At 51.6% G+C, this 19018-nt stretch overlaps 1 protein-coding gene across 6 annotated transcripts in view; it reads right to left on the bottom strand.

Moving 5' to 3' along the window:
• Positions 1–19018, bottom strand: part of ADCK1 (aarF domain containing kinase 1) — a 113852-nt gene that overhangs the window by 37894 nt on the left and 56940 nt on the right. For all 6 annotated transcript variants that reach the window (XM_067027975.1, XM_067027979.1, XM_067027978.1 and 3 more), the window contains one exon: positions 1673–1831. In XM_067027975.1, coding sequence (XP_066884076.1) covers positions 1673–1831 — 159 coding nt within the window. The remainder of the gene's footprint in view (positions 1–1672; positions 1832–19018) is intronic.

Raw genomic sequence — 19018 nt, forward strand, 5'->3', positions numbered from 1 at the left:
CCATCCCATGTAAAGCTGGTCACAAAGTCCTGATGATTCCACCCTGTGAATCCATGCCTCTCCTCCACCCCCATTACACTGCCTTGGTTCACATCATCTTTTCTCTCTCAGACCAAGGCTGCAGCCCCTCAATTCGTCTCCCTGGCTACAGTCTTTCTGCCTTCCATTACATCCTCCAGACTGTCAACAGACTTTTATTTCTAAGGCGCATCTGATCACGACATTCCCCTGATTAAAATTCTTAAATGGTTCCCCACTGACTACAGAAGAAAATCAGATCTGCTCGGTTCCACAGTAAATACGTACTTACTATGTATACCATTCTGCGCCTGAGCCTGGAATACGAGGCTCTTCATGTTCTGTCCTGCCTACTTTCCCAGCCTCATCTGCACCCACGCCCAGCTCGTTCCATCTGAACCAGCTGAAGCTCTCCAAGCGCACCCTGCTCCCCTAAGACTCAGGGCCTTCGCACAGGCTGGGTCATCCTTCCCCTGCCCGGCTGTCTCGTGGGTGCCTTGGTGAAGCCCCCCTGATGCCCCCAACAGTCCAGGCACAGGGCTCCACGGCACTCTGCAAACACCCCTTTGACGGAGCTCACAGTCAAGGGCTGTTTTGTGTACAAGCCTGTCTGCCCCACTAAATGGGGAGCTCCCCTGAAGATGAAGATGCAGGTCACTCACTCTTGTGTCCTATGTACGTGTTAAGTTTAGTCAAAGTGAGCTGAAACAAGAAACTAAGTGTCCAAAGTGAGGAAAGGGAACCAAGGGAAGGGAAAGAGAAAAGGAAGGAGAGGGACAAGCTGGCAGGGTAGGTAGACTGCTGGCCTCCACTGGGGGTGCTGGCTACCGCCCAAGCCCTGGTCGCTCACCCTTTTTCCTTGCTCCAGGCATGGAGCTAGAAAAGTCCAGAGGCACAGTCCCCACTACAGCTGTCCCAGGGCCATTTTAGGGCATACACGTTTTGTTCATTCAAAACAAAATATCAGGGAAGCATGTGTGCAATCTGCATAAATATTTCTATGTGATCTGCCTGTCATTTCCATACCCCTTGATTGACCACATGCTCCCTTTTGTTCTTTTTTTTTTTTTTTTTTTTTTTTTTTGCGGTACGCGGGCCTCTCACTGTCGTGTCCTCTCCCGTTGCGGAGCACAGGCTCCGGACGCGCAGGCCCAGCAGCCACGGCTCACAGGCCCAGCCACTCCGCGGCACGCGGGATCCTCCCGGACCGGGGCACGAACCCGTGTCCGCTGCATCGGCAGGCGGACTCTCAACCACCGCGCCACCAGGGAAGCCCACACATGCTCCCTTTTGTTATAATTTAACAAATTAGGAAGTAACTTCTTCTACCCCCAAGGAAATCACCTGTGGGTCGTCTCATTCCTACAATATCCCCCTGAGGTCTCCTTGGCCCCAGAAGCTGCCCACCGTGTTCTGAGACCACCCACAGACGGTTCCCAGGAGTGAATCAAAAATCAAGTAACCGTGCCATGGGTCCCCTGGCCACAGCGCTGTCGTGACACCTGCTTTGTGGCCTCAAGCTCTCCTCTTTCACTCTGCCACTCAAAGGGCCACACTCCAAACTATAGGCCTTGGACCAGTTTCACTGGGACTGCCCGGATCCCAGGGAAATGTAGAATGAGTATGAAGGAAGGGGAAGGTGGAAGGCTCTCACCTCCATCAGAAGAATGTCCTTTGAGCTCTGAGCCTGCACCTTTGGGTGCTGGACCTTCACGGCCACCGTCCGCCCATCATGCAGCACCGCCTTGTGGACCTGGGCCAGGGAGGCAGCTCCCAGAGGGGTGTCGTCAAAGCTCATGAACAAATCATGAATCTGTCAAGAGAGGAGAGAAGACAGAGCAGTTAAGGTGACTCGATTCAGGGAGAGGGGCCGGGAGGATGGGCCAGGGCCAGCACTTCTCAGTGCCCCCGAGACAAATTTTCTCCTCTATCAGTTGCTTTGCCTGGGCCCTTTAGTGCCATGGAAATTCACACCAGCCACATGCAGGGAGTGAGACAGAAAACACACGTGGAGGGTGGGTCCCAGACCTGTGCATGGGTACCCAGAGCACCTCCATTTAAAGCCAGAAAAGTGCCATCTCGAGGGTTCAGAACCGTGCATCGCTCCACCCATTTAATTACCCACCGTTGTGTCTCCGAGGCTCTCGCATATGGATATGATCAAAAGTTAACAGAACCTGGGCCCAGGGCAGCCCAAGCCTGGGGATCGGATAGAAGATGTTCCAACCCCACCAATCTGGAAAGCTCAAGGAAGCCCAGGCTAGAGGCTCCAAACCCAACAGCTACCACTTGTTGAGGCTGCTTGAGCCTCAACATGGGTCCCCAAGTCCACTCTGGACCCAGCCACGTGGCAGAGATCTCTGAACACCAGAGCCCTGCTCTCGGTCTTCATGTGTGATGCCACCCCAAGTACCTTGGGCAGATCCCTGCCCCTCCTGTGCCTCACTTTCTCTATGAAATGGAACATATACCCCTTACTCTTCCATCTTCTCTTCCCCTCTTCCTTCCCTCCTTCCCTCTTAGAAATGCCATTCCAGTTCTCCTGAAGGAAAAGTCTGTCTGACTTGAGCGGTCAGATAAATGGTCCAGATATGAATATTCTACCAGATGGGAAGGAGGGCCCCAAAAGCCTTTTGCAAAACTGTCCGGGTCTGAAATTCTCATCCCCTCCATTTCTTGAATTCCCTGTATAGCCTCACAATTCTGGAGAGGCCAGACACACACACGCACGCACGCACGCACGCACGCACGCACGCACGCAAATGTGTATATGTATGCCACAAGCCTCCGCTCCTTCTCACACCGCCCAGGCTCTCATGCTGAGGTCCACTCAGTCCCTGCCCCTCTGCTGCCTCTCTTTGTCCCCGTTCAGCAGCAGCCACTCCATCCTACCCCTCAGCCCCTCTCCTCTCCTTGGACTTCAGAGGTCACACGACCCACGGCCACCACCCCATCCCTTTGTTTGCTAGGCTGCACCATCACTTTGCTAATCTCATCTCATAAATCACTCCCTCCAGTCCTGTCATCGTTTTGGTAGCTTTCACTAACTCCATGCCATTTATCAACATCCTGCGGGGGCCAAAGGTCCAGGCAACACGGGAGGGGCCTACCCTTTTCTGTCACGGGAGATGGGTACAGATTGGCTTCCTGTCCCCCTTCTTCCTTATTGGGTATTTATTTGTACCCCTCCTATTGCCCCCTTCCCCAACTTGCCTTTTTCCCTCCCTCGTGAGTTCTGGGCTCCCTAAGGGCCAGATTCTTCCCACATCATCCCCCTGAATCACCCTGGGTCTCTCCACACAAGAACGCTTTATCCTGGACCTGGGCTTAGACTAAGAGCGAAAGGGCCATCAGCCCTATAGCGCATTAGAACATCAGCTCCAAATAGGCAGCAATTTTTTTCTGTTTCGTTCGCTGCTGACTTCCCTATACTTAGAACAGGACTGGAACTAGTCAGTGCTAAACAAATATTGTTGAAGGACTGAATCCACTCTTCTTTCTATTGGAGAGGGATTGTATCAACTCTTTCCTCCTTTTTTTTTTTTTTTTTTTTTTTTGCGGTATGCGGGCCTCTCACTGTTGTGGCCTCTCCCGTTGCGGAGCACAGGCTCCCGACGCGCAGGCTCAGCGGCCATGGCTCACGGGCCCAGCCACTCCGCGGCATGTGGGATCTTCCCGGACCGGGGCACGAACCCGTGTCTCCTGCATCGGCAGGCGGATTCTCAACCACTGCGCCACCAGGGAAGCCCTTCTTTCCTCCTTTTGAAATGGCTGGACCACCCTGCTCCCACACTGCGACTATTCCAAAGGCCTCAAACATAAAAGCACACGTCACGAGTGGGATTTACCTGGGTGGACTCCACCTGTTACTCCAGAGTGGGGTGAGACCCTGGCCTGGTCAATCAGAACCCCGGGTACCTCAGGCCACACTGATTACATCAGAGATTGACCCAACTGGCCCAATCAGACCCAACTGTTTTACTTTTGCTTGAACTGTAGAAGCGCTTTTCTTTCTTCCTGCTCAACTTGAAGCTGAAAATTGAACTTGAAGCCTGGAGCTACCAGGGGTCACACAGTAGCAACAAAGAGGAGAGCAGAGCCAAAAGAGAGAGTGACTCCTGGTCACAAAGGCTGAGCCCCTGGGTCTAGCCATGCCTGGATGCCCACCCTATCATATCTTTTTTTGCTGAAGGTAGTTTGAGTTGTTTTCTGTCACACACAACTGAAGGGGCTCTGACTGACACAGCGTGTTCTCAGGCCCCAGCAGGGATAGATGAAAGAAACCTGGGCATGGTGCCCGGTACCCCTAAGAGGCCAGTATGTGAGAGTTCCATTTCCTCCCCACCCTCCTGCCAGGACTGGGATCCAGGAACCGAAGGGAGATGGAACTTCAGCAACATTCCTGTCCATTACATGATGAGATCAACACCACTTCCTTGGAAAGCCTCTGGTAATTCCTGAAGGGGCACCAAGGAGAATGTTTTCTGGAGAAAAGCTGTGAACTCAGACCCTCACCTCCGGCAGCTAGGATGGGCAAAGGGGACCTGGGGGTCATCTGACCCCACCCCCACCCCAAGCCTCCGCCTGGCTCCCTGGGAACACTTGCTCGTTCTCTGAGAAGGACAGCCAGTCTTCAAATCAGAGTCATTGCAGGGACGCTGCAGAGTCACTGCAACTGAAGAGTGACATGGCATCACTAGGGCCGTGTGGCAGGAACAGCTGCCAGGAGTGCTGCAAGGGGCAGGGGGGGGGGGGGGGGAACGTGCCAAGGCAAGCATATCCCAATCTTCAGGGTCAGAGGAAGACTGGTCCCCCATATCCCCAGGGAATGGGGAGGGTGGCCTCCCACAGTGCCCTGCTCCCACCAGGGGTCGGGGGGGGGGGCGTCCCAAGATACCACCAAAGCCCAGGTGCCCATTCAGCACCCTGCACGAGGCCCAGCTGTGAGGACTGGCCCAAATCTTCAATTTGACCAGTGGAAGCAAAGAGGCATGGCAAGTGACGATGCACTACTCACTCGGCCCAGGGAACCTGCTGGGCAGATACCCCGCCCACCCCACCCCATCCATGCACTCCCACCACCTCCGGGGTGCCCCTGCAGCCATCCTCTTCCCCTTTATCAGTAAGCACGTCAGACACCCACGCCCTCCTGTGCTTACACACACTCACACACAACGCGCACACACACAATTATTGATTGCTAGTGAATGTTCCTAGCCGGCTTATAAAAAACCGTAATTAAAGATTGGGGCTGCAGGCTGTAATTCAATATGAATAAAGTATCTCTAAATGGAACCTTGATTCAAAGTGTTCGCTGGAAGTACTTCATGCTGATAGAGAGTAAGGAAAAATAGACCCTGTCCCGAAAGCAGAATTTTACCCCTCGTGCAGCTGAAACAAACGTCACCCTCCTCCAATCAGGCCTCATCCCCCACACCTTTAGCAGAAAACCATTAGCAGAAACAAACTACAGCATTTGCAGCAATTAGATTCAAGCAGGGCCCTCAGCTGCCTCCAGTCACTGGCAGAAACCTCTCTCCCCTTCTAAGGCTTTCTTTCCCCTGTTCTTTTTTTTTCTCCCTCTGGGTCTGGTGGCAAAATCAATTAACTAAAACAACTACATTTTAAAATGACGTTATGTGCTTTTTAATTACTGTCAGCCCATGATTCAAATATATCAATGTCCCTGTCTGGAAAAGGAACAATAAATAATCAGGGAAAAAGTTTCTCTATGGGGTGTGTGTGTGTGTGTGTGTGTGTGTGTGTGTGTGTGTGTGTGTGTGTGTGTGTGTGTGTGTGTAAGGGCAAGAAGAATAGGGGCTTAGCTGACCGTGTGTGTGTGTGTGTGTGTGTGTGTGTGTGTGTGTGTGTGTGTGTGTGTGTGTGTAAGGGCAAGAAGAATAGGGGCTTAGCTGACCAGGGGCTCAGGTTAAGACTTCAGCACATCTATACGACATGATGGATGTTAACTAAATTTATTGCAGTAATCATTTCACAATATATGTAAGTCAAACCATCACACTGTACACCTTAAAGTAATACAGTGATGGATGTCAATTATATCTCAATAAAACAGGAAGAAAAAAAAATGTCAGCCGACTGCCTTCAGATGGGGTCCAAGATTCAAGAGACCATGTGACATGATGCCCTAGTACTGGGCAAAGTGAGAGACCCTCCAGAAAATCAACCAGGAGGATTCCCATAAAGCCAGGTTACCAGGCAATGTTTCCAAAATGCCACATTAAGCAGCCAAGCACTGGCCAGGTCCTCATTCAGCCCAGAATAAGGAGGCAGGAAGTCAGGATCTTCTAGAGAAGCCTCAGTATGACCCCTGGGGGGAGTTTCACTTGGGTCTCTTAGCCAGCCCCACCAGAGCCTGCAGCCCAGGCAGCCCCAGCCTCATGGGGACTGGCCCATCAGTCATAAGACGTGGGATGTCCCAGATTTTCCAAGATGGTCCGATTTCAAATACTCTATCCTGTTGGCCCCATACTCATTCACATCAGACATATTCTGGATTCAGAAACGACATCACCAAAAGATAATGCTAACAAATCCAGCAAACCCTGAACTGGCCAGCTCCAGATGAAGACAGAAGCCAATCCAGGACTTGATGCCAAGGCCAGGCAGTTCCCACTTAGGAGCCAGGAAGACTGCCCAGGGCACCTGAGCAGGTTACCATGGCATCAGCAGCAAACAACATCTGGTTCTCAAGGTCTTGAGATGGCCCACGCCACACCTGGCTGGGTGCCAGCAGCCATTCATTGCTGCCTGATGGAGAGAAGGACAAGTCCCCATGCTAATGAAGTGGCTGGAGTGACCCATACCCACCCCAGCCTGAGGCAGACAACAGAGCTCTAGCTGCCTAGAACTCTGCAAAAACACTGATGTCTGATGTCTGCCTTGGGCAGAAAATCCATCCCCCCTCTCAGCACCAGGAACCCCTACATCTCACAGTCACCCTATCAGCTGATACCCCATTTTGCTGCAATTCCTGCCCCTCAAGTAGGGGCTGGACTTAATGAGCCACTCCTAACAAACAGCACATGGAGGAAGTGACAGTGTCCAATTTCCAAGACTGTCACCAAGATGTCATCCTTGCTTTCTCTCTTGGAATGCTTGCTCAGGAGGAAGCAAGTTGCCATGTCACTAGGACACTCAAGCAACCTGTGGAGAGGTCCATGTGGTAAGGAACCGAGGCCTCCTGCCAACAGTGGGCCATCTTGGAAGCAGCTCCTCCCTCCCCGCTCAGGCCTTCAGATGACTCTACCCCAGCTAACATCTTGACTAGAACCTCATAAAGAGACTGAGTCAAAGCTATCCAGTAGCTATCCAGTAGCTATCCACTCCCAAATTCCTGACCTGCAGAAACTGTAAGATATCAAATGTCTGTTGTTTTAAGGCACTAAGTTTTGGGGTAATTTGTTATGCAGCAATAGCTAATTAATGTACCCCAAGCACACCCTGCCAGACATCACTAATCAATCACAGCCTTCATTCCTGCTGGGCCCAGATGATGCCTCAAAAGCTCTCTCAACCCAGTGTTCCACGCAGCCACTACCAACTGACAAAAGTTAACACGTGAAATGAAACCAATTTGCCATTTCTTAGCCTAAGCCAATGAATATTTACTGCAGGCCCATCAAATGACAGACACCATGCTAGGAACATGGGCCAACAAAACAGGCAGTCCCTAGCCATGAGGAGACCGTGGTACAGCAGAATGTCCTACTAGAAAAAGGCAACAGCCTCTGAAAAACACACCTGCATTTTAGCAGTACCTGCTGGAGAGAGTGCCCCCTGCCCAGTGTTGCTTAACCCAACCCTGAAAGGACGTTTTGGCAAGGTAAGAAGAGGGGACCTCCAATATCGCCATATAGACCCTGAGGGGTCAGGGGAGGGGACAAGGCATCCAGGTGTCTCTCCGTCTCCCCACTCAATAGCTGCCCTGCCTCAAGGTGGAAGCAGCCCTATCTCCAGCTTCCCACTCAGAACAATTTATTATAATAAAAATCATAATGACAATAATAGCTCAAGGACACCTAGAACCTGTTTTCCATGGAATCTGTGTTATTTCTGGGGTTCTAAAAGATTCAAAGTGTTCGTTCTGCAGAGCCATTAGCTATTGCTACTGCCAAGCTGGGTCAACAGCAGAACTTGAGGCCCTTCTCAACAAGGGTCCTCCCCAGAAATTACAAAACAGCATTCTTGTCTACGTTCTTGCAAGCAGGCTGGCACGATGCTGACCTCTTACCGAGTTGCTGAAATGCCTCCAGGTACAGGATCATCATCTACCTGGCTCTGCCAAGGGCGTCACAGGTCAGACCAAGCTTCTTTTCTCCTGCAGGATGGTGACAAGTAGCTGACAGAAAGAGAAGCAAGAAGCCAGGAGCAGCCCACCCTAGGATGGCCATGGGCACGCTCCCTGGGAATGCCCACCTGCTGGCCGGGACAGCCGAATCTGAGAGGCAGCAAGGCATAGTGATTCCAATGCAAGCTCTGGGTCAAACTGCCCCGACTCAAATTCTGGCTCCAAGGTGCATCAGCTTCGGCAGTGACATAATCTCTTTGTACCTCAGCTTCCTCATCTGTAAAATGGGAATTTGGGGACCTACCTCATAGAGTTGCATGAAACATCATACACAAAGGGTCTAGAATAGAGCCTACAGAAGACCCCCAGTAATTGTAGCAGGAGTGGCGGGTGCCCCACCTGATGCCTCCATGAAGAGGACAGAGTGGTCTAATGGAAAGAGCACTGGACAAGGAGGCTCTCAGGTCTGTTCTGTGAGTAAAAGCCATCATCCTCTTTTACCCAAAGACTCCTAACTGGTCTGCCCACTCATGTTCCCTTCCGTGCCAAGCCATCTTCCCCACACAGCTAAGGTGAGTTCTCCAAACATTAGCTGATCATGTCACTTCTTGCTTCCATGACTTCACCAGCTTCCCAGGGCCAAAATCCTTAGCACAACCCACAGAGTCTGACCCTGCCTACATGTCCTGCCCCGTCTCCTTCCTCTACCCTCCCCAAGCTCCATCTGCCCTGAAGAGATGACCTCTTTTGACCACCAGTATACTCCCTCACTGCCCAGGGCCTCTGCACGTGCCATCCCCTCCGCCTAGAAGGAATGAATAGGAATTCTTCATCGAGGGAATTCCTACCCATCCTTCAAATCACAGCTCAACTGTCACCTCCTCAGGGAAGCCTCCCTGTGCACATTCTCAGAGTTTCATTGCCTTCCTCAAGAGCAATTACACAACTGCGCTTTTGCCTCAATTTATATTTGCTTCATCTCCCTCTTTCCTGCTAGATGATAGACTTCTGTTTTGGCTCAGCATTGCAACCAAGTCACCTGGCACACAGTTGGTGCCCAGTATGTATTTCCTAGTGAATGAATGGATGTGAGGTTTGATTTCCCCATCCTCTTCCTCGTGCGGGGACTCCAGGCCTTCCAGCTGATCCAGGATAGCTAAAACACCTCCTGGAAGTGGCTACAGTCCCCGCAAGGTGGCTGGGCACTTGGAGAGCTGTGGGTAGAGGGACACTATGGAAATGTTGTGATAATAATGATTAATAAAAAGCAGATAAACACCCAGTGTGGCCGGCCAGCCCGGGAAGCCATCCATTAGATCTGTCATTCATTAGAGGTGGGGGAGGCCACAGTCCAATCAGATCTTCTCAGGTTAAGCAAACCTTCTGTAAATTGTAGGCTGCAGGCACTGACATTTGATAAATTATTCTTCATAACCCACCATTGGCTGTCATAAATCTAATCTTTCAAGATTTCCCATCTTAATAACTTGTCCAGCTGCACAGGGTGACAGGTCTATGTCTCTGCCTGTGACAGAGATCTCTGGGGTAAAGAGACCAGAGATCCTAGGCAGTGCTGTATGAAGTTGAGCACCCCCACAGCCAGGGCCCCAGGGCAGGCATCTCCTGGGTGATCAGAGTACAGAGGTGATGAGCTGTCCGTGGAGCTGCAGAGCGCCCGGGGAGTCAAGTGCTCACACCCCATCCCAGAGTCCAGAGACAGGTGGTGCCAGGAGCTCAGACCCAAGAACCGGGCAGGTTGAGCTCTACACCCTCCACTGCACATGCCTGCCCATGTGAGGACTCACCACTTCTTCCTTGAACTTGAGCTTGGTTGGAATAAGGGATGTCAGGATATCTTTGCTCTGCAGGCACTGAATGCTCAACCATGGGTAATTCCTTGTATTTGCATAATATCTTGCTCTTATGTAATTCTCAACCCTGTCTTGAGGTTAAGGTAGAGGAGATACAATCACCCCCATTGTACAGAATAGAATACATTCCCTAAAGGTCATTCGTTTATTCATCCAACAAATGCTTATTGAGTGACTACTATGTGCAGGGCCCTGTGCTGGTCAGTGGGGGCTCAATGGGGAGTGAGTACAAATTGGGTACAGCCACCAGCCTCTGGAGTTACTACAGGAACGTGAAGTCCAATAGGGAGACAGGAATTAATCACGAAATCACAAAGATAAAAGGCCAGCTCTGATAAGTGCATGAAGAGAGAGGTAGCTGGTACCATAAGAGCCTGTGTTCAGAGGATTAAACCCAAGCTGGGAGAACTTCTTGGAGGAGGAGACAAAGAACTGAGCTCTGAAGGATGAGGAGCCAGTTAACTAGTTAACTAGCTGAAGAAAGGAAAGAGGAGCCTTCCAGGCAGAGGGGACAGTCTGTGTGAACCATGAATAAGGGGAATAAGCTATGGAGACAGCAGACAGCCAGGGAGAAGATGACCACCAACTCCCAACCTGGAATCCAGGCTCCCTTGGGCTCCCCGGGTCTCCCCCTGGTTGGGGAGGAGGGTCCTCAATCACAGCTCACGCCCACGGTGGAGAAAGTCTGGCCATAATGACTCGCATTCATACCTCTAAAACCAGATGGGCTCACCCTCACAAAACCCCAAAGGCCTTCTCCCAACAACCTTCAGATGCTCCTACACCCAAAAATATAGGAAGGGAAAAACCAAAGCCTAAGCATTCTTTGCTTATAGCGGCGCCATTTGCTGTCAGGACAGACTTCCTTAGCCTTTGGGAGGTGGCAAAATGACACACAGCAAATGAGCCCAACCTATGCTCCTATGCCTCAGAGCCCCAAACAAGAGGGTTCGCGTACCAAAGCCCTTGCGATCTTTCTGTAACACCTGAGCGTGTTCCATCCAACAAGAAGTTTTCCAGATTCACTTTGCATGTGACAGCAGCAGTGCCCATGAATTTTAGAGGGAGGTAAACCCAGACTTGCTGGATCTATGGGGAAGATAAAGCTCACATTTGGGGGAAACCAGGCACACTCCTGGCTAACCCTATCTGCCAACGTACAGCCAGGTGGCCTTGGGCAAACTGCTTAGCTGCACTGACGTTCTGCAAATGGAAGTGATAATAATACCCATTGGTAGGGGAGTTCTACAGGTTAAAGGATATTATGCATCTAGAGCAGGGGGCCAGGAAACTATAGCCCATGGGCCAATCCAGGCCACCGCCTGCTTTTCTGTAGCCCACAAGCAAAGAATACTTTTTTACATTTTTAAGAGAGAAAAATCAAAATAATAATATTTTGTGACATGTGAAAATTACGTGAAATTCAATTTCCATGACCATGAATAAAGTTTCATTGGGATACAGCATGCCCATTCATTACTTATCGTCTATGGCCACTCTCATCCTGCAACGGCAGAATTGAGTAGTTGCAACAGAGAGTGTGTGGCCTGTAAAACCTAAAATATTTACCATCTGGCCCTGTGGTAGGCAGAAAAATGGCCCCCTAAAAATGTCCATATCCCAATCCCCAAAGGTGTGGGGAAGGTAAGACTCTTGAGATGAGGAGAGTATCCTGAATTCCCATGTAGGCTCCATGGAACCACAAGGGTTCTTATAAAAGGGAGGCAGGAGGGTCAGCGTCAGAGCAGAGATATGACAAACGGAAACAGAGGTGAAAGGACAAGAGAGAGAGAAAAATGCTAAGAAGCTACGCTGATGGCTTTGAAGACGGAGGAAGGCTCCACAAGCAAAGGAATGCAGGCGGCCTCTAGAAGCTGGCAAAGGCAAAGAGATTCTCCCACAGAGCCTCCAGAAGGAACGCAGCAGCCAGCACCTGAATTTCAGGGCTTCTGACCCACAGGACAATATGATAATGAACGTGTACTGTTTTAAGCCACTAAATTGGTGGTAATTCGTTACAGCAGCAATAGGAACCTAAAACAGGCCCTGAAATAGAGCATTAGTGTAACACTCTCTGTACAAGTCGGTTTTTATTGTTTTGCTGCATTTCCCAGGACACAGGCAGGGCTAGAAAGCTGGGGAATGTGACAACAAGGGGCTGCACGGGCAGTGGGGGGAACACAGGTCAAGTGCAAACCCTGAGATGTGGAAACAGGAAGGACACATAACTGCTTCTAGTTCTGCTGTGCCAGGTGACACACCTAGAGCCAGTCCTGTCCTCACCCGCTTCCCAGGACAAGGCGTCTCTGCTCCTACATGTCGTTCCTTCCCAGCCCCCAGGCCAAACTCTAACACCTGCTTGGCTGAAACAGCATCTTCCCCTCTTCCCAAGGAGCTTCAGTCCTCACGCAGAACAACCTGTCATCGGCTCACACACCGAAGATGAGAGGAGCCGTGGGGGCCATGAGAGACCCCTCATCACAAGGCTGATGACATAGTTAATTTGCAGAAGCTGATCCAGCTGTTGAAGTAACAGCTTCTCCTTCTACAAAATCTGTTACACACACACACACACACACACACACACACACACACGGCCCTAGAGCTCATGTCAGATCAGGGTACTTTTTTAATATCTGGAAACCAGGAACCCAATGCTGGATCCCAGCCTCTCAATGCTGAATCCCAAATTACTCAGACCCATGTGGACTCTCCAGCCTTCTCTGACCACTAAGGAGACAGGGGGCCACTGTGCAAACCCCAGCCCTGCAGAAAGACCCTTACCCAAACTGCTTGCAGGCTGACCCGCTAACACACTCTCCTCACCATCCCCTCCAGTGCTGTGGTCGGAATCCCAGGAGTCCACTGTGGTACCTCCCTCTCCCTGCCCACCCCCCATGTGATTCATCCTTGAGTCCTGTTGATTCAGCCTCCAAAGCACGTCTGTCCACGCCTTGTCCAAGTCACCATCACCTCTTGCCTGGACGACCACAGGAGCCTTGTAACTGGTCGCCCAGTTCCACCCCGATCCCCTGCGAGCCTGCGGGCTGGACTGCGCCGTCCTCTGCAGGGAGCCGGTCAGTGCCAACCTCGGCTCTCCCGATCAGGCCCGGCACCTCTCCAGCCTCACCTTCCAGGGTGTCTCTCTGTCCAGCCACTACCACCCCTTTTCTGCCCCCAGACAGATCCACGGTCTCCCCCACCCTGAGGCCTCTGCATTCTCTGTTCTCTGTGCTGCCTCCCCTTCCCCTAATTACCCTCTGGCCTCAGCTTAATCCTCACATCCTCAGAAAGGCCCACACTCAGAGCACTCCTCCTCCTCTCGTGGCATCTGTCACAAGTGTCATTAGATTTTCACTTTCCTGATCGCTTGTTTAGCATCTGCCATCCCCACAACTGGATCACAAGCACCATGATGGCAGCCTGTTCACACACATGACCCCTGGCGCCCGCACGGCAGAGCTCAGTAAACACCTGCTGAGCCAATAAATGAATCAGCAAAAGATTGGTGACGTCCTGGAAGGGAGGTGGAGGGTCCACACACGGGAGACCAGCCTGTGGGGCAGCCACACCTCCCAGGCCCAGAGGTACAGGCCCCCTGGTCGGGCTCAGATTCAGACGCCTCTCTGGGACCCTCAGCCCTGCCTGTGCCCGCCAGCTCGTGCCGCTCCGCCCGCCCAGAGGGAGGTCCTCTCCAGGCCTTTCTGCTCGGTTTCTCCTCCTTCAGAGAGTGTCCTAATTCACCCCTCCCCAAGACCCTATTCACTGATTCCAAGAGCACCTGAAAAGTGTAGCCCAAACTTCAGAGAACTTTCTCTCAGCCTGTCTTAACCTCTCATTAAGTTACATCTACAGCTCATTCTGTACCTAAAATACAAGCTCCTCCGAGATGTCAGAGTTGTACGATGTCAATAACTCAAGGAGAGCAGCCCACACAGTACCTTTCTCTGACTCTGCCCTGCTCGTACTGCTGTGGAAAGCGTTCTGTCCTCCGAGTAAGGGCGTCTAACCCCACCTCTGCCACCAACCAGCAGCGTGACCTTAGGGAAGTTGCTTCACCTTTTCCGGGTCTTAATTCCTCACTTGTAAAAGGAGGCGTCAGGGTACTTGATCCTTGATCGCCCTCCCCCTTCTATGACCCTGTGACACTTACCTTCCATCCAACGCTCCCCTAATTGTTCCCCAGCCCATCCCACCCTCTACACAGGCACACATGCACCCACCCACACTACATCCGGTTCTCCACCTGGAGTCAGCTTACCCTCTCTGGTCTCACACACACACACGGAGTCACCTCCAAAGTGGCACAGGCCAGGCACCCAAGGCACCACTCCTTGAAGCTGGGCCCCCTACAGCAGAAATCACCAAGGGAGCCTGGCCTGGGACATGGGCTTGTTCCTAAAGCTCCATGAATAAAGAAGCAGGCACAGCTGGCCTATTCATAATCAGCATAAAAAATTGATTAGCCCTTTCCAGATTAAACATTATTGTTTCAACGATGAACATAAATCAGGCGGACGTGGAGGGCTTGCCTCCCTCTGCTGCCAAGGAGCAGCATCAGGTAGACGGCGAGCGGGGACAGTGGGAGGAGCGGGGGAGCTCCTCCCTGGAGAAGTCCGTGGGGGAGCAGCCCCCTCCCCCATCATCAGCCCCTGCCTGCACACACACTGGGGGAGCACCTTGTCCAGACGTGAGATGGAGAGGAGAGCCTGATGACCTCCCTGCAGGCTCCTTAGAGCACCTCCTCAGCTACCATCTGACTGGCTCTCGAGGCAACACAGGCCCAGGGCCAGCCCAGGGCTGAAGGCAAGAGGGCAGACTGGCGTGATGTCAGAGGAAAGAGCATGGCCCTCAGGGGCAGACTGGGTCCCACAGGCCCATCAGCGCGGCCTTGAACCAGCCCCATGAAGGGTGTGGGTCTCTGGAGTCAGACAACACTAAGGTTCAGTTCCCAGTTGAGTCACTGTCCTGCTGTGTGATACTGAGTAAGTTACTCAGAGTCTCTGAATTTCAGTTTCTACATCTGGAAAAAATGGGGAAAGGGATACCTACCTCGTTGAGCTGTTGTGAGGACTAAATGAGACCTTGTGGTTGAAAACAGCTAAAACATGCTAGGGAAGGAGAAAACGCTTAATAAACGTTCAGTTCCTTGACCTGCCACGTTCCCCATCTGCCTGTCCCGCCTCCCACTCAGGAATGCTGGGAGAATCCATCAAATGCCAGAAATATGAAACCTTGTGAAAAGCACAGGGGTCCTTACAGAGAACAAGGGAACGCAGTGGTTAGGAGCTTGGGTTCTGCAGTCAGCCCTGGCTTCTGCTCCTGACTCTGCCTGGTACTCTCTGTGTGACCTCAAGCATGTGACTCAACCTCTCTGGTCTTCGTTTGCTCTTCTGTAAAATGGGAATAATAATAGTACTTCCCCTCATAGGGCAGCTGTGAGGATTATAGGAGATGATGCCTGCAAAGTTTGCCAGTGTCCTCCCATTCCCTCAGATCTTTCCTCCTTCTCTGGCCTGATTTGCAATTCTCGGTATTTCCATCTGTGCCTGAGGACTCCTCCTCCAAAGCCGCAGGAATGAACAGCCCTCTGGAGCAGCCATCACTCAGGAAGTTAGAAAGCTGGTGTATGAACACCCTACCTTCTCCCTTGGTTGTTGAGTGCGATGATTCCAAGGTGACTGTGTAGCACCGTTTCTCAGTCTCCCCACAGCATTAAACTTCTTCATTCACCCACTGGGGCAGCTGGTTTAAGAGCACGCAGCCACCAGCTGACATCTCTTCCCTGGACCACGTTCCCACTTCCTACTGGAAGACCCTGAGCTTCCCACAAAACCACTTGCACTGGAACCCTTTTCTTGGAGTTACCTTCTGGGAACACCCAACTAGGATGAGCACCTCTCACGCCATGAGCACTGGGCCAGGGTTGGCAATTATGTTCACTGTAGGATGGGGCAGAACCTGGGACTCCTCCAGATCATCGCTCCTCCACCAGCCATCACCAGTAAAGACAACCGCTTTGCTCACCTGGAGACAGAAACCACTGCGAGCACATCCAGCCGGCCCACACCACCAACCCCAGCCCTGAGGGTTGCAAGTGGAGACCCACCCCTTCTCCCTGGGAAGGGGAGGAAAGGCCACAATTTCGTTCAAGGAGAAGATGAGGACCCTGCAGTCCCTCCAGCAGTCCCAGAGGGCATGGGGTCAGCTGTCCGGCCAGCTCCTTCAAGAGCAGTGACCGTGGCATTCATCCTCTGGCTTGTAGCCTCCTGACTCACTGCCCATCTCGGGACACTTGCTCGGAGCTCCAGGGGGATGGCGAGAGAAGAAATGGCCCTGCCCAAGCCCCAAGAGACAGATAAAAAAGGCTCTGTAGGGAGAGTTCACCTCTGCCAGATGTGGATGATGGAAAGAGCCCCTTCCCACAGCTCCTGCTCCATCCATCCTGCAATGTTGGCTAACTCTGCCCGAAACGTCTTTTTCCATCAGTCACGGGAGCTTGCACACACGTATGCATGCACACGCACACGCACACACACACAGACACGCACACACACACAGACACTCACACACTCTATTAGCTGATTTGACTTACTTCCTGGGGCCTGGGGCCACCCCCTAAAGCCTACACATCAAGGCCCAACACTTATGTCCACTCTAACGCCCTCCGGGAACCAGTCCCTCCTCAGGGCTAGCAGCTGGAATGCAGGAGGGGCAAGGCCTTAGGCAACAGAGTTCAAAGCCTGGCTCTGCTTCCTTTAGCTATGTGACTGTGGCTGTTACTTAACCTCTCGGGGTCTCTGCTTCCTCGTATGGAAAATTGGAACGGCAAAATCTATCACACTTGCAGAATTATTGCCAACGGTTAGAAACAATATCTGTAAAACATCCTGCCAATGTGTACTACGTAGCAAGTACCAAATAAAAATAAACTAATGTTATCATCCGCTGACATGAACAACTCCGCTTCTGTTGGCCTTACGCAACTTTATGCCTTCTTCTGCCTTGCTGCTTCCCACCCGACCCCAACTCTAAACCTTGGGGTTTAAATGAGGGGGGTAATTATCTTACAGACCCCACCTCCTCCGACCACAGTGATTGGTCTGTATGGAAACTGACGACTGTTTTTGCTAATTAGGGCTACCACACCAAATTACCACTAACTAGGGGGGCTTAAAACAACGGGAATTTATTGTCTCACAGTTCGAAAAGCTCAGCTCATCTGCAGTCAAGGTGTCGGCAGGCCTGCGTTCCCTCTGAAGGTTCTAAGGGAGAATGCGTCCTTGCATCTTCTTAGTTTCTGCTGGCTGCCAGCAATCTTCAGGGTTCCTCAGTTTACAGTTACATCACTCAGATCTCTGCTTCCATTGTCACGTGGTCTTCTTACAAGGACACCAGTCATCGGGGACCACCCTAATCCAGTGTAAACTCATCTTAAGTTGCCTCATTACATCTGCAAAAACCTTATTTCAGTCTCAGGTTCCAGATAGACATGAATTGGGGGGAAGAAGGGGGACACTTTATTTTATAAAATGAAACTAGAGTGGTGGGGGGAATTCCTCCTGGGGCCACAGCTGGAAAGAGGGGAGGCTGAGAGCTGCCAGTGCCAGGTGATCACGGAGGGAACATGAAGGAAGCTGACCTGCAGGAAGAAGTGGAGAGACAGAGAAAAGAGTCCGGGAAGAGCTCCCCAAAGGCTCAGCTCCACCCCAAGCCTTCCTAAGATGTGGTTACATTAAACAAGACATATGCCTTTTTGCTTCAGCTAGATCAAGTTGGGGTTCTGATCCTCAAAACCACAAAAGACCCAATGCACGCATCTGTTATGGGTTGATTTGTGTCCTCTGAATATGCAGGTGTTAAAGTCCTAACCTCCAGTACTTAGAACATGAACTTATTTGGAAACAGTGTCCTTGCAGGTGTAATTAGCTAAGATGGGGTCACGCTGGCATAGGGTGGGACCCCTAATCCAACATGACCACGTTTATGAAAAGGGGCAATTCAGACACAGAGACAGACGCACACACACACACACACACACACACACACACACACACACGTGCACACACACACAGGGAGAACGCCAGGTGAGAGAAAAGGCAGAGATCAGGGTGATGCTTCTACAAGCCAAGGAACACCAAAGATTGGCTTCCAAACACCAGAAGCGAGGGGAGAGGCAGGGAACAGATTCTCCCCGACAGCCCTCAGGTGAACCATCCCTGCCGACACCTGGATCTTGGACTTCCAGCCATCAGAACTACAAGACAAAAGAGTTCTGTTGTATAAGTCACCCAATTTGTGGTACTTTGTTACAACAGTCCTAGCAAACTAATACACCCCAACAAAGCTCCCTGTCATTCCAACCCCCCTGGTCTGCTCTCGGCACAAAACAAGCTGTGCTCAGCCCTCACCACCACACTGCCCGGCCTCATGTGCTGTCATACTTTCTCTCCTTAAATCTTACTCATCCTCGAAGGGCCAGCTCAAGGCCCACCTCCTCCAAGAACCGCCCTCTGAACTTCCCCCAAACTTTTCCTTCATCAGCCCCACAGGTGAGGCCTTGATTGTTCTCTAGTTAGTCCCTCTGTGTATTGTTTTGTCTGCCAGGCTTTGGGGTGGGAGGGCGGAGGTGGGAGGGAGTGACATGGCTTTGACATTTTCTGTATCCACCACAGCGCTGGCACAGAGGTAAGAACCTATCAGCTGCCCAACAAGCCTGTATTTTCTGAGGGAGCAAAGCAGCAAGTGGTCACCCCAACCTTCCAGAGTCAGTGAGTGCGACCACCATGAGCTGAGGCCCTTTCTTCCTCCACGGAAC

The sequence above is a fragment of the Kogia breviceps genome, chromosome 3 (assembly GCF_026419965.1).
Source record: "Kogia breviceps isolate mKogBre1 chromosome 3, mKogBre1 haplotype 1, whole genome shotgun sequence".
In the NCBI taxonomy this organism is placed as follows: Eukaryota; Metazoa; Chordata; class Mammalia; order Artiodactyla; family Physeteridae; genus Kogia; species Kogia breviceps.